The 13082-nt window shown below is 41.2% G+C and overlaps 1 protein-coding gene across 2 annotated transcripts in view; it reads right to left on the bottom strand.

Annotated features, from left to right (window-relative positions):
* EGFLAM (EGF like, fibronectin type III and laminin G domains) overlaps positions 1-13082 on the bottom strand; it is a 185575-nt gene that overhangs the window by 81987 nt on the left and 90506 nt on the right. For both annotated transcript variants that reach the window (XM_059173831.1, XM_059173830.1), the window contains exon 7: positions 1251-1417. In XM_059173831.1, coding sequence (XP_059029814.1) covers positions 1251-1417 — 167 coding nt within the window. The remainder of the gene's footprint in view (positions 1-1250; positions 1418-13082) is intronic.

Genomic DNA, 13082 nt, shown 5'->3' with positions numbered 1-13082 from the left:
ATATATAGACCCAGCAATTGCACTACTAGATATTATTCAGAAGATACAAACATACTGATGTGAAGGGGCACCTGTACCCCAATGTTTTTGCAGCAATGTCCACAATAGCCAAAATATGGAAAGAGCCCAGATGTCCATAGACAGATGAGTGGATAAAGAAGATGTGGCACATATAGTATATACTAAAATAGAATACTACACAGCCATAGAAAAGAATGAATATTGCCATTTGCAACAACTAGAGAGAATTATGCTAAGTGAAATAAGTCAGGCAGAAAAAGACAAACAGCATGATTTCACTCATATGTGGAATTTAAGAAACAAAACAGATGAACATAGGGAAAGGGAAAGAAAACCAAATGAAGGTCGGCTTCTTTTCTGGAGAGTTCCTCTCTAGGTAAGGGGACCTGAAGTAGCAGCAGGGATCTTTAGACACAGGAACTGGACGGAATTTATTGTTAAGACTAAAAGATTACAGAGTTTTCAAACAAAACAATGCCAACATTCCAGTTCTCAGACCTCCCCACCACAGTGCTCTAAGTTTCCGTCACTGTGCCCCCATTTCCAAAACACAAGTATTCTAAGCCAGGGTTGACCAGGTGGTCTAAGCAGTCAACTTAGGAACTTCTTCAACCCCAGATCATAATCAGAATCTGAATTTTTACAAAATCCCTGGGTGATATGACAGCCAGTGGCCCAAGCTTCCTCGAGCCCTCCCCAGGGAGGCATTATGACAAATAGGAACCTTTGCCACAGGACGACCCCCAGCTACATGCCAGCGCACCAGTGACTTCGATTCTCCCTATCATTCCATGGGACTGATTTAACTTAAGTGTCCTTGGTTATGGAGATGAATGCTAGCCCCGAGGAGTCTGAGAGCATTATTTTTTTTTCTCCAGATGAACCCATTTTCTCAAAAGATGCAAAGGCCAGGCGGTAGGGGGAGGCCACACATCATCTTGGTATGTGGTTTGCTCTGTAATTGTGAAAGAACGCTGACCTTGGACTCCCCAAGGACGAGGCAGAAATAAACCTTCTGCTGACCTCCTGTACATAGAAACAGCCTGTGTCCCTGTGGAGAGCCTTGAACTTCCAAAGTGCTGGGAAAAGCACAGCAGGAAAAGTTGAAGATAACCTCAGGGCGGGCTGTCCCTCTGCAAGGGCCTAAGAGACCCCAGGCAGGCGGGTCCTCACCAGGCAACCTCAGCAAAGCAGCTACATCTATCCTCCCAAAGAGGCAAGGTACTCACAGAAGGTCCTGATGGTGTCGCTGGGCTGGCTGCGGGGGCCGCGGCCGTGGGCGTTCACAGCCCTCACTGCGAACTGATAGCTGGTATCCGGATCCAGGCCCTTGATAACCATGGAGTCCATCTGGATCTGCTCTTGGATTAAGGTCCAACTCGTATCCAAATCTGGCCTTTATTGATTATAAAAACAAAACAAGAAGCAGTAATTCAGGAGGAGCAAAAGGGAAGCCATGTAAACTGACCACATTCGGACTTTAGCAGCAAGTTAACTCTCCTATCTAAAAGTCATCTTGATTTTAAATCATAGGTCCTAATTATTAGGTCCCTGCCAATAAAAGCAAGTACATCATTTGTAGGGTCAGTTTAAAGCACGGTTTCAAGATCATCTGTTTTTCCTCAGCATGGGCTTGACTATGGTGAAAAGATCCGCACACGGGAGTTCATTCTCAAGGACTTTTGCCTTCCAGATGTTTCATAAACAAGCCTTCCCCTAACCGTCCCCATTCCCAGGGGTCAGGAGGGCACAGATTCCATCTATTCACAATCTGTGCACAAAGTAAACAAATGCAAGTTTTATAGGGTGACTAATTGCATGAGCTTCCACGGGAAAACCCAAGAAGATGGGTCACGGCCATTCTTGCACTTAATGAAATTGGACAACTGTGCCAACTCACTGAATTTTCATACGTTCTTCTAAAAACCCAACGGAGAATGCAGACCCTCGCCTAGGGCTCCCCCCTGGCGGGCAATCAGCAGAGGGTAAGGGGTACAAACCCTGTGGTCAAAGAAAGCCACTCAAATCCTGCCTCTCCTACTTACCAGCTGCTACTTAACTTCTCTAAGTAATGAAAGTACTTATCCAAGAAGACTGTCAAGAAGACTAAATAAACCTATATCCTCAGCAGAGTGCCTGGCATCATGTGGCAAACACTTGGCGTATTTTGGCCATTATTTAGGGAACTTACCCACATCACCGAGCGAGTAGACCACCCCAGGTCACCTGCTTATTCCTCTATACCTGTGTGCACCAGTACGGTGCCCCTAGCCCCAGGGTGAGTAAGCCCGCGAAATATAGTTCATCTGAACGAGTGAGATGGGCCACGAGTGTAATGCATACCTTGGATTTCAAAGGAAGAAAAAGAATGTAAAATATCTTACTGATCACACATTGTGAGGATAATATTTCAGATTCAGAGGGTTAAAACATATGTTATTAAAATTAATTTCAATTTTTTCTTATTGTCTCTTTAATGCCACTATTAGAAAACTTCCGATTTCACATAAGGTCTGTATTAAATTTCTACTGGATAGCGCTGCTCTATAGGGCAGTATCCCAGCAAGGAGAAGAGCACCTCAGGTAATAAGAACTCCAGAATGAAACTTGGGGGCTGCGTGAGTGGCTCAGTCAGTTAAGCTTCTGCCTTTGGCTCAGGTCATGGTCCCAGGGTCCTGGTATCGAGCCCCACATCGGGCTCTTTGTTCAGGAAGAAGCCTGTTTTTCCCTCTCCCTCTGCTTGAGCTCACTCTCCCCCCCCCCATCAAATAAATAAATAAATAGATTCAAAAAAGAAAAGAAAAGAAAGGAACTTGGGAATGATGGTACATGGCTGTGGGATGGTCTCAAGGGTCTAATCGAGCGGGTGTTTTGTGACCACAGCTAAGAACAGCTACATTTGTCAAGTGCTTGTAAAGAACCAATCTTGTTCATGTATCTATGCAGGAGATACTAATATTAAACACCTCTCTCTTCTTTTTACAGAAGAAACTGAGGCATTAAATGAATAAGTAACCTGCCCCAGTTCACACAGCTGATAAATGGTGAGGCCAACACCATTTATCCTTGATCCTTGATACTGGATGAAAACTTGGGGCTGGTGCAGCCACTCTGGAAAACAGCATGGAGGTTCCTCAAAAAGTTAAAAACAGAGCTACCCTATGATCCAGCAATTGCACTACTGGGTATTTACCCCAAAGATACAAATGTAGTGATTTAAAAGGGCATGTGCACCCCAGTGTTTATAGCAGCAATGTCCACAATAGCCAAACTGTGAAAAGAGCTGAGATGTCCATTGACAGATGAATGGATAAAGAAGATGTAAGATATACACACATATACACACACACATGCACATATTATATATACATATATATGATGGAATGTATATGATATATATCATATATAGATATATGATTATATAGTATGTCAATCATATGACATGATATATATCATATAACATATGATATGATATATATGATGGACTATTACAAGGCCATCAAAAAATGAAATCTTGCCACTTGCAACAATGTGGATGGAATTAGAGGGCATTATGTTAAGTGAAATAAGTCAATCCGAGAAAGACAATTATCATATGATCTCACTGATATGAGGAATTTGAGAAACAAGACAGAGGATTATAGCGGAAAGAAGGGAAAATGAAATGACAAAACCAGAGAGAAAAACAAACCATAAGAGACTCCGGGAACAAAATGAGGGTTGCTAGAGGAGAGGGGAGTGGGAGGGCTGGGGTAGCGGGGTGATGGACTTTGGGGATGGTATGTGCTATGGGGAGCCCTGTGAATTTTAAGACTGATGAATCACAGACCTGTTCCCCTGAAACAAATAATACATTATATGTTAATTAAAAAAAAAAAAAGAAAAAGAAAACTTGGGGCAATCGTGGTTGGGCAGGCTATTCTCTATCCTTTAGCTTGCTTCCTGAGCAGCTCTCAGTTTTTCCATTGTTAAATGCCTCTGTTCACAGATAATTTAGGGGACAGCAGAAAGCAAAAAGAGTGATGTTTATCCTTCATGAACAACTTATCAGGCAAGGAATAGAGCCTTATTTTGCTGAAAGGAGATGCCTGGATGACCCATGGATTTCTCGAATATGTGCTTGCCTCATCTCTCACTGGCAGGAATTAAAAGCCAAATGGAGTCCTTAAGCCCCATCAAAGATGTTTCCTCAAGCTCACCACGCAAACAAGGAGTCTGTGGGGCCCATGTCCCATAAGAATTCATCTGTTTGGAGAAGCAGCGGTCATGGGGCATGCTCACTGGAGGAAGCAGGGCTCATTTCTCTTTCTTGATATCCTTTCTCCAAAGATGGACTTCTTGTATAAACTAACTTGGTCATCAAAGAGAAAATCTCAGTGAGCGGACGGAAGCACATTTACAAATCCAAATTAGAACAAAATCACATCACAGAGGAAAGCCACCAGGGGTACCTAAAAGTTGACAGAAAAGATGTGATCTTTAGCTAAAACATTCCTGTTCTTTGCTAAGCTTTCCGGTGGCATTTATAGGGGAAATGACATGTGCCTGCTCTCAGAATGTGCTACTGTTTACCCAGGATGACCTGCAAATATCTGCTACAATCTTCAGGTGGAAATGACAGGGTAGAAATATTGTATTTGCTCATTTAATGCAGGAAAGCTATCTTTTCAGAAAAGAAGAGATTGAAATCATTAACATTTAATTCATGATGTCAAGTGAGAGAGCAAAGCTCATGCGGATTGAATACCAGCCCAAAACCTTTAACATTTTGCCTCTGATTTTGTCACCGTTTCACATTTAAATGTTTTTAGTCTCTTCATGTAAAAAAGTGCAAAGGTGAAGTGGAGAGAGAGATAACTAGGCAAAAGGATTGTGTCAGATCACCCTCAAACAACAGCTTTATCTTTCTCCCCTGAAAAAAATCATTCTGTTCTGACTACAGAGTTGCCAGCCAAATCCTCATAACCACACCGGCCTGCCAATTTCCCCATCAGCAAAAAGGCATGTGGCGGGGAGAGTAAACCAGGAATGTGCTGCCATCCCAGACAAAAATGGGCAGTTCACCAGCCTGGTGGGCACTTTAAACACTTTTCCACATAATAGGATAGGGTTGGGCTGCGCATCCCACATCCCAGGAGATCAAATGCCTTTGGAAGGTGTTTCAGCAGCAGAAGGAGGGTCTGATGGGGCAGATAGACTGCAGTCAGCAAAACCCCATTACTTGACTCAAGTCATTGAGACTCACTGGTTCATTGTCGTGGGAAGAAGCAGCACCACCAGCGATGTTAGCATCCAGCCTGGTTATCAAATATCTTACAGATCAGCTGGTCCAGATGTCTGAGGGCTCTCAGAAATTACATGCAAGAATTTACGTGTGAGCATAATTTCCGTTCTTACGTAAAGTGTCCTTAGCCTCTTATCAGTTTCTCAAAGATAATCATGACCCCAAAAGCTTTAAGAGTCACTGATCTAGTCCAGCCTCTCATTCTACCCATGTGAACACTGAGAAAAGGTAATTTATCTGAAGTCATAGAACCACTGGGTGGTATATTTTTCTGTCTTATTCCCTTTCTTGTGGCATTTTGACTACCTCGCCTATTGCCAATTCATCTTATGTGGACATTCATTTTTCTTGGTACCATCAAACCCAGCAGGTGGCTGCCTTGGGCTACTCAACTGGGATATGATTAATTATCATCAGGGCATCCATGACAGAAGCTATATTCTAGGAGGCTCCAAGGAACTATAAAGACAGTTCCATTCTTAGGGAGTTTATATCATAATTGGGAAATATATTTCTAAGGACTGGTAAGAAGCCAGTGCAAAAAAGCATATTTCAAGTGTTATAAATTGACCCTTGAACAACATGGGGGTGAGGGGTGATATCCTTGTGCAGCCAAAAAGCCATGGGTAACTCTTGACTCTCCAAAAGCTTAACCGTCTACTACTGACCTTATCAACAGCATTAAGTCAATTAACATATATTATGCATGTTCCATAGTACTATACTATTTTTATAATAAAGTAAGTTAGAGAATAGATAATGTTATTAATAAAATTATAAGGAAAATACGTGTACAGTACTGTATTTATCATAAAAAGAACAGAAGTGGACCTACACAGCTCAAACCTATGTTGTTCAAGGGTCAGCTGTATTTGGATGGTTCAGTGTGAACTGGAATGCTGGGGAAGGTCAAGGAGACCAAGAAGAACTTGAGTTAGATTTCAGATGTATTTGGGTTTTCATCATTGAAAAGGAATGGAGTACCTGTGTGTGGAGGAGAGAGAAGAACAGTATGGGCTCGCTCTATGATCTGACCACATTAAGCACTAGCTACATGGAAAATATAGTGTGGACTATCCAAAGACAATACGGGTCCCGGAAATGAATGATCAATGAATCTATCTAAAAGATGGATATAACTTATAAAAACACTAGCTATAAGTAGGTAAGTGACTATATGATACTCCTGTGCGTATCACACATAGTCAAAGCTTTCCTTATCAACCTCTACTTAACCAACTTGTCAAATTAACCAATGATCTTCACTTGTTCCCTCTAATTCAGCTAGTGGCTTGTCAAGAGTCAGTTGTGCTCGTTCCTAAATTTCTTTATGACTTTTATGTTTGTTATTTAAAGATGTTATTTAATTATATAAACTCATGAATATGAGTAAAAAAAGGAAGTGACAGCTATGTTAAATGTTTTTGAAAGACTTGAAAAAGTTGAACATATTTACCTTTGATGTGGTGTGTGTGTGTATATTTAATTATATATAATGAAATATTATTCAGACATGAGAAAGAAGAAAATCCTGCCATTTGCAGGAGCACAGATAAAATGAGGACATTATGTTAAGCAAAAACAGGCAAAGACAAATACTGTATGATTTCACATTCATGTATGGAATCTAGAAAAGTTGAACTCAAAGAACCAGAGAGTTGAATGTTGGTGGCCAAGGACTGGAGAATGTAGGACATATAAGAGGTTGGTCAAAGAGTATAAACTGACAGCTTTAAGATGAATAGTTCTGGGGATCTAATGTACATTGTGGTGATTATAGTTAATAATACTGTATCATATTCTTGAAATTTGCCAGGAAAGTCGTTCTTAAGTGTTCTCAACACATGCATGCACACACACAAGGGTAACTATGTGAAATAATAGATACATTAATTAACTTGATTATGGCTATCATTACACAAATGTGTACATATATTAAATCATATTATACACCCTTAAGAAACCACATTGTACAACCTAAATCTGTACAATTTCTATTAGTCAATCATACCTCAACAAAAGTAAGAAGAAAATCTAAAATAACCAGAAAAACTTTAGGAAATGCAAATAGTTGCCTGGGAAACGGCCTTACAAATAAGATGCATTACAGAATAAAAATTCAAAATGATCTCCATATACAGAAACACCAGGGAAAAGCCAGTTCAAAAGGAAAATGTAAAATCTTATATTATGTTTGTTTTTTTGTAGTTGTTTTTTTTTATTTATTTTTTATTTTCAGCATAACAGTATTCATTATTTTTGCACCACACCCAGTGCTCCATGCAATCCGTGCCCTCCATAATACCCACCACCTGGCACCCCGACTTCCCACCCCCTGCCCCTTCAAACCCCTCAGATTGTTTTTCAGAGTCCATAGTCTCTAATGGTTCACCTCCCCTTCTAATTTCCCCCAACTCCCTTCTCCTCTCTAACTCCCCATGTTCTCCATGCTATTTGTTATGCTCCACAAATAAGTGAAACCATATGATAATTGACTCTCTCTGCTTGACTTATTTCACTCAGCATAATCTCTTCCAGTCCCGTCTATGTTGCTACCAAAGTTGGGCATTCGTCTTTTCTGATAGAGGCATAATACTCCATAGTGTATATGGACCACATCTTCCTTATCCATTCGTCCGTTGAAGGGCATCTTGGTTCTTTCCACAGATTGGCGACCATGGCCATTGCTGCTATAAACATTGGGGTACAGATGGCCCTTCTTTTCACTACATCTGTATCTTTGAGGTAAATACCCAGGAGTGCAATTGCAGGGTCATAGGGAAGTTCTATTTTTAATTTCTTGAGGAATCTCCACACTGTTCTCCAAAGAGGCTGCACCAACTTGCATTCCCACCAACAGTGTAAGAGGGTTCCCCTTTCTCCACATCCTCTCCAACACATGTTGTTTCCTGTCTTGCTAATTTTGGCCATTCTAACTGGTGTAAGGTGATATCTCAATGTAGTTTTAATCTGAATCTCCCTGACGGCTAGTGATGATGAACATTTTTTCATGTGTCTGATAGCCATTTGTATGTCTTTATTGGAGAAGTGTCTGTCCATATCTTCTGCCCATTTTTTGATACGATTGTCTGTTTTGTGTGTGTTGAGTTTGAGGAGTTCATTTTAGATCCTGGATATCAGCCTTTTGTCTGTACTGTCATTTGCAAATATCTTCTCCCATTCCGTGGGTTGCCTCTTTGTTTTCTTGACTGTTTCTTTGGCTGTGCAGAAGCTTTTGATTTTGATGAAGTCCCAAAAGTTCATCTTCGCTTTTGTTTCCTTTGCCTTTGGAGACATATCTTGAAAGAAGTTGCTGTGGCTGATATCGAAGAGATTACTGCCTATGTTCTCCTCTAGGATTCTGATGGATTCCTGTCTCACGTTGAGGTCTTTTATCCATTTTGAGTTTATCTTTGTATACGGTTTAAGAGAATGGTCGAGTTTCATTCTTCTACATATAGCTGCCCAGTTTTCCCAGCACCATTTATTGAAGAGACTGTCATTTTTCCACTGTATATTTTTTTCCTGTTTTGTCGAAGATTATTTGACCATAGAGTTGAGGGTCCATATCTGGGCTCTCTACTCTGTTGTTTTGTTTTTTTAAGCCAGCGGCACAGATATAAAGACAAAGAAAACCAGGTATGGCAAAAATCTATGGGGAAGGCAGGCAGCATAAAACTGGACTTTATAAATTGGCCACACACTCAATATGAATTCTCTGGGCAAGATGCTGTTGAATGGCCCCACTCCCATACCCTGGGGAGATGTAGTTTTTTAGGTTGATCACTCACCAGGAGGTGATCTGGACTCCTCTCCATTTGACACAGAGCTCAAAGGGTTGTATTCTTGGCTCCAGACAGTGAGCATAGGACCGTGTCTTTAAATGTGTGCCAAACGGAGATGGCAAAGACACCTCTGTGATGTCTATAGTAGACTAGGGGGTCCAGTGGTTCCTTACAGGGAAGCTGATGGCAACACTCGTCTCTCAACATTAAGGGAAACCCTTCTGTGATGGCACTTAGGAATGGTTGACAATGAAGCTAGCTGCCTTAAAACGGTCCATCTCTGCATCAGTGGCTATACTGAAGTGAAACTGGATGACCATGAGTGATGGAACAGAGGCTTTCTGAACAGGATGACAGGTTGGACTTGGTTCACTAGCTCTAACAGATTCATAGTACCACATACATTTACGCATAGTAACCCAGTATACCCATAATAGAGGTATGTATGCATAGGACTTACATATGAGTACAAAACTAAAAAAAATTTCAAGGAAAACTATTTAACCTTACTCTATTCATTTTGCTGTTTTCTTTCTCTTCTTTTCTTTTCTTTTTGTTATTTTTTTCCCAGCTGGTAAGAACCCACTAAGTCGATCTCACCACCCACTGAAGTGTGATGAACCCGTAATCTGAAAAACACTGGAATCAAAGTTGTTTTCTTTTTTCCTAGAATACTTAAGTTGGAGCTTTCAACTCTAAAATTCTAAGAATAAAGAAAGCACATTTTGTCAGACACGGAGAGAAATCTATGGCTTACTGTGTCATACAAAGTGGCAAATGAAGACTGTCTCACTTCAAACATGCTCTGTATACATCATGCTCTCTGGCACTGTCTTTCAGTCTTTGAATGAACCACATAAGACACACATGGGACACTGACCCAGGACATAGCACGCATATGTGCACACACACAACTGAAACATACGTCTCATAAAATAATCACTCGTTTTACTATGTGTGATACTCTCTGATATTCTCTCTTCTGTTCTATTTCACTTTTGAAAAACTCTCCCTCAGGCCTCTTCACCTGGTCTTACTACCTCCTAATCAGTAACTAGTCCCAGTTTGAGAACCCTTTCTCTAGAAAGCTGGAGCTGGGCTGAGGAAGGAAGTTCAAGCATCAGATGTTAACTAGGAAACTGGGCTAAGAATGGTTAAATTGTGCTAGGGAAATACTTTTGAGAATGGAATTCGTTGGTGCAGAAAACAGTCCTCCAGGGGATTCAGCAGAACATCCAGAATGGCCTTGACATAGAGGCCACTGGACTGGTCTGAGAGGGAGTGGACCAAAAGCCTAATTATAGTACGCCGGAGATATGTGTGGTCTCCCTCCCTCAGCATCCAACCTAATATCCCATGGTTTAATGTTTTTGGGAGAACCTTAGATGACTGGGAGGCTCCTTTCCTAAATATTTTCCTTCATGCTATTCCTTCTAAGCATCATCTCAGAAACAGAACTACTCTGCTCAGGACTTTCCCATGCCTTAAATCTGATTCTAATATTACACTGATTATATCTATATATCTATATCTATATATATATATATCTCCTTTCATACTAGGCTGTGAGCTCTTTAGGCATGCTGTGTTGCTCATCTCTGTGTTCCTGGGAAAGTCTGGGCGATCTTTCAAAAATGCAAATACTATCAGTCTCTCTCCTGCTTAACACTCTCCACTCTCCATAGCTCCCTATTTCCTTTAGGACAAATGTGAGCTCTGTTATTATGCCTTTCTTGCTCATAGTCTGACCCTTTCTTGCTTGTGGCAAGGTATTATGCCTTTACTCATCTAGCCTTATCTCTTGCCTCATAGAGCTTCAGACTTTCTAAGCAATCCCAGGAGCATTTTCCTCTTGCCTCCAAGCCATCACTCAAGTAGCTTCTTGCGTCTTGACTCTTTTCATGCTGTGTATTTCTCCCTTTTTCCTGGTTATCACCAAAGTGTCCTTCTTAGCTTCTGTAAGAAGCCTTCCCAGGCTCCTTCAAAACTGTATCAGATGTCACGCTGGTATTCCTCTAGGCCCCTGGTCTCTACCCCTGCCTGTACCATTCACCGCTTGAGACTACGCTCTCCTCTTCCTTCCCCACTGGATTGTCCAAGCAGAGACTGAGCTGTTTGACCCCTAAATCTCTTGTACATGCTTTTCACAAAGAAGATATTCAATATGTGCATGTCTGGATGAACACAGGCACATACCAGGTATCTGATAATGGTTGGGTAAGATGAATTGAAACAGCTTCAAAATTTGGCCTTAAGAATAACACGATGTCCCATGGTACTGGCACAAAAACAGACACATAGATCAATGGAACAGAATAGAGAGCCCAGAAATAGACCCTCAACTCTACAGTCAACTAATCTTCGACAAAGCAGGAAAGACTGTCCAATGGAAAAAAGACAGCCTCTTCAAAAAATGGTGCTGGGAAAATTGGACAGCCACATGCAGAAAAATGAAATTGGACCATTTCCTTACACCACACACAAAAATAGACTCCAAATGGATGAAGGACCTCAATGTGCGAAAAGAATCCATCAAAATCCTTGAGGAGAACACGGGCAGCAACCTCTTCGACCTTAGCCGCAGCAACATCTTCCTAGGAACAACGCCAAAGGCAAGGGAAGCAAGGGCAAAAATGAACTATTGGGATTTCATCAAGATCAAAAGCTTTTGCACAGCAAAGGAAACAGTCAACAAATTCAAAAGACAACTGACAGAATGGGAGAAGATATTTGCAAACGACATATCAGATAAAGGACTAGTGTCCAGAATCTATAAAGAACTTAGCAAACTCAACACCCAAAGAACAAATAATCCAATCAAGAAATGGGCAGAGGACATGAACAGACATTTCTGCAAAGAAGACATCCAGATGGCCAACAGACACATGAAAAAGTGCTCCATATCACTCGGCATCAGGGAAATACAAATCAAAACCACAATGAGATAACATCTCACACCAGTCAGAATGGCTAAAATCAACAAGTCAGGAAATGACAGATGCTGGCGAGGATGCGGAGAAAGGGGAACCCTCCTACACTGTTGGTGGGAATGCAAGCTGGTGCAGCCACTCTGGAAAACAGCATGGAGGTTCCTCAAAATGTTGAAAATAGAACTGCCCTATGACCCAGCAATTGCACTACTGGGTATTTACCCTAAAGATACAAACGTAGTGATCCAAAGGGGCATGTGCACCCGAATGTTTATAGCAGCAATGTCCACAATAGCCAAACTATGGAAAGAACCTAGATGTCCATCAACAGATGAATGGATCAAGAAGATGTGGTATATATACACAATGGAATACTATGTAGCCATCAAAAGAAATGAAATCTTGCCATTTGCGACAACATGGATGGTACTAGAGCGTATCATGCTTAGCGAAATAAGTCAAGCAGAGAAAGACTACTATCATATGATCTCCCTGATATGAGGAAGTGGTGATGCAACATGGGGGCTTACGTGGGTAGAAGAAGAATCAGTGAAACAAGATGGAATTGGGAGGGAGACAAACCATAAGTGACTCTTAATCTCACAAAACAAACTGAGGATTGCTGGGGGGAGGGGGGTTGGGAGAAAGGGGTGGGATTATGGACACTGGGGAGGGTATGTGCTTTGGTGAGTGCTGTGAAGTGTGTAAACCTGGTGATTCACAGACCTGTACCCCTGGGGATAAAAATATATGTTTATAAAAAATAAAAAATAATAAAAAAAAAAGGCTCAGCCTACCAAAAATTGTAAAAAAAAAAAAAAAAAAAAGAATAACACGATGTCCTAAATCAGGGGGTGGAAAGCTTCAAATAAAGTTTTTTGGGGACACAATCATGACCATTTGTTTAGGTATTGTCTATAACTGCCTTCTTGCTACAGTGGCAGAATTGAGTAGTTGAGACAGAGACCATAGAGCTGGGAAAGCACAAAATACTGACTAGCTGACCCTGTGAAAAAAAGTTTGTACCAGGTTGTGGGTATTATAGAGGGCACCGATTGCATG

This window comes from Mustela lutreola, chromosome 5, assembly GCF_030435805.1.
Source record: "Mustela lutreola isolate mMusLut2 chromosome 5, mMusLut2.pri, whole genome shotgun sequence".
Taxonomy (NCBI): domain Eukaryota; kingdom Metazoa; phylum Chordata; class Mammalia; order Carnivora; family Mustelidae; genus Mustela; species Mustela lutreola.
The sequence above is the reverse complement of the archived record's forward strand: the minus strand, read 5'-3'. Positions and strand labels throughout refer to the sequence as shown.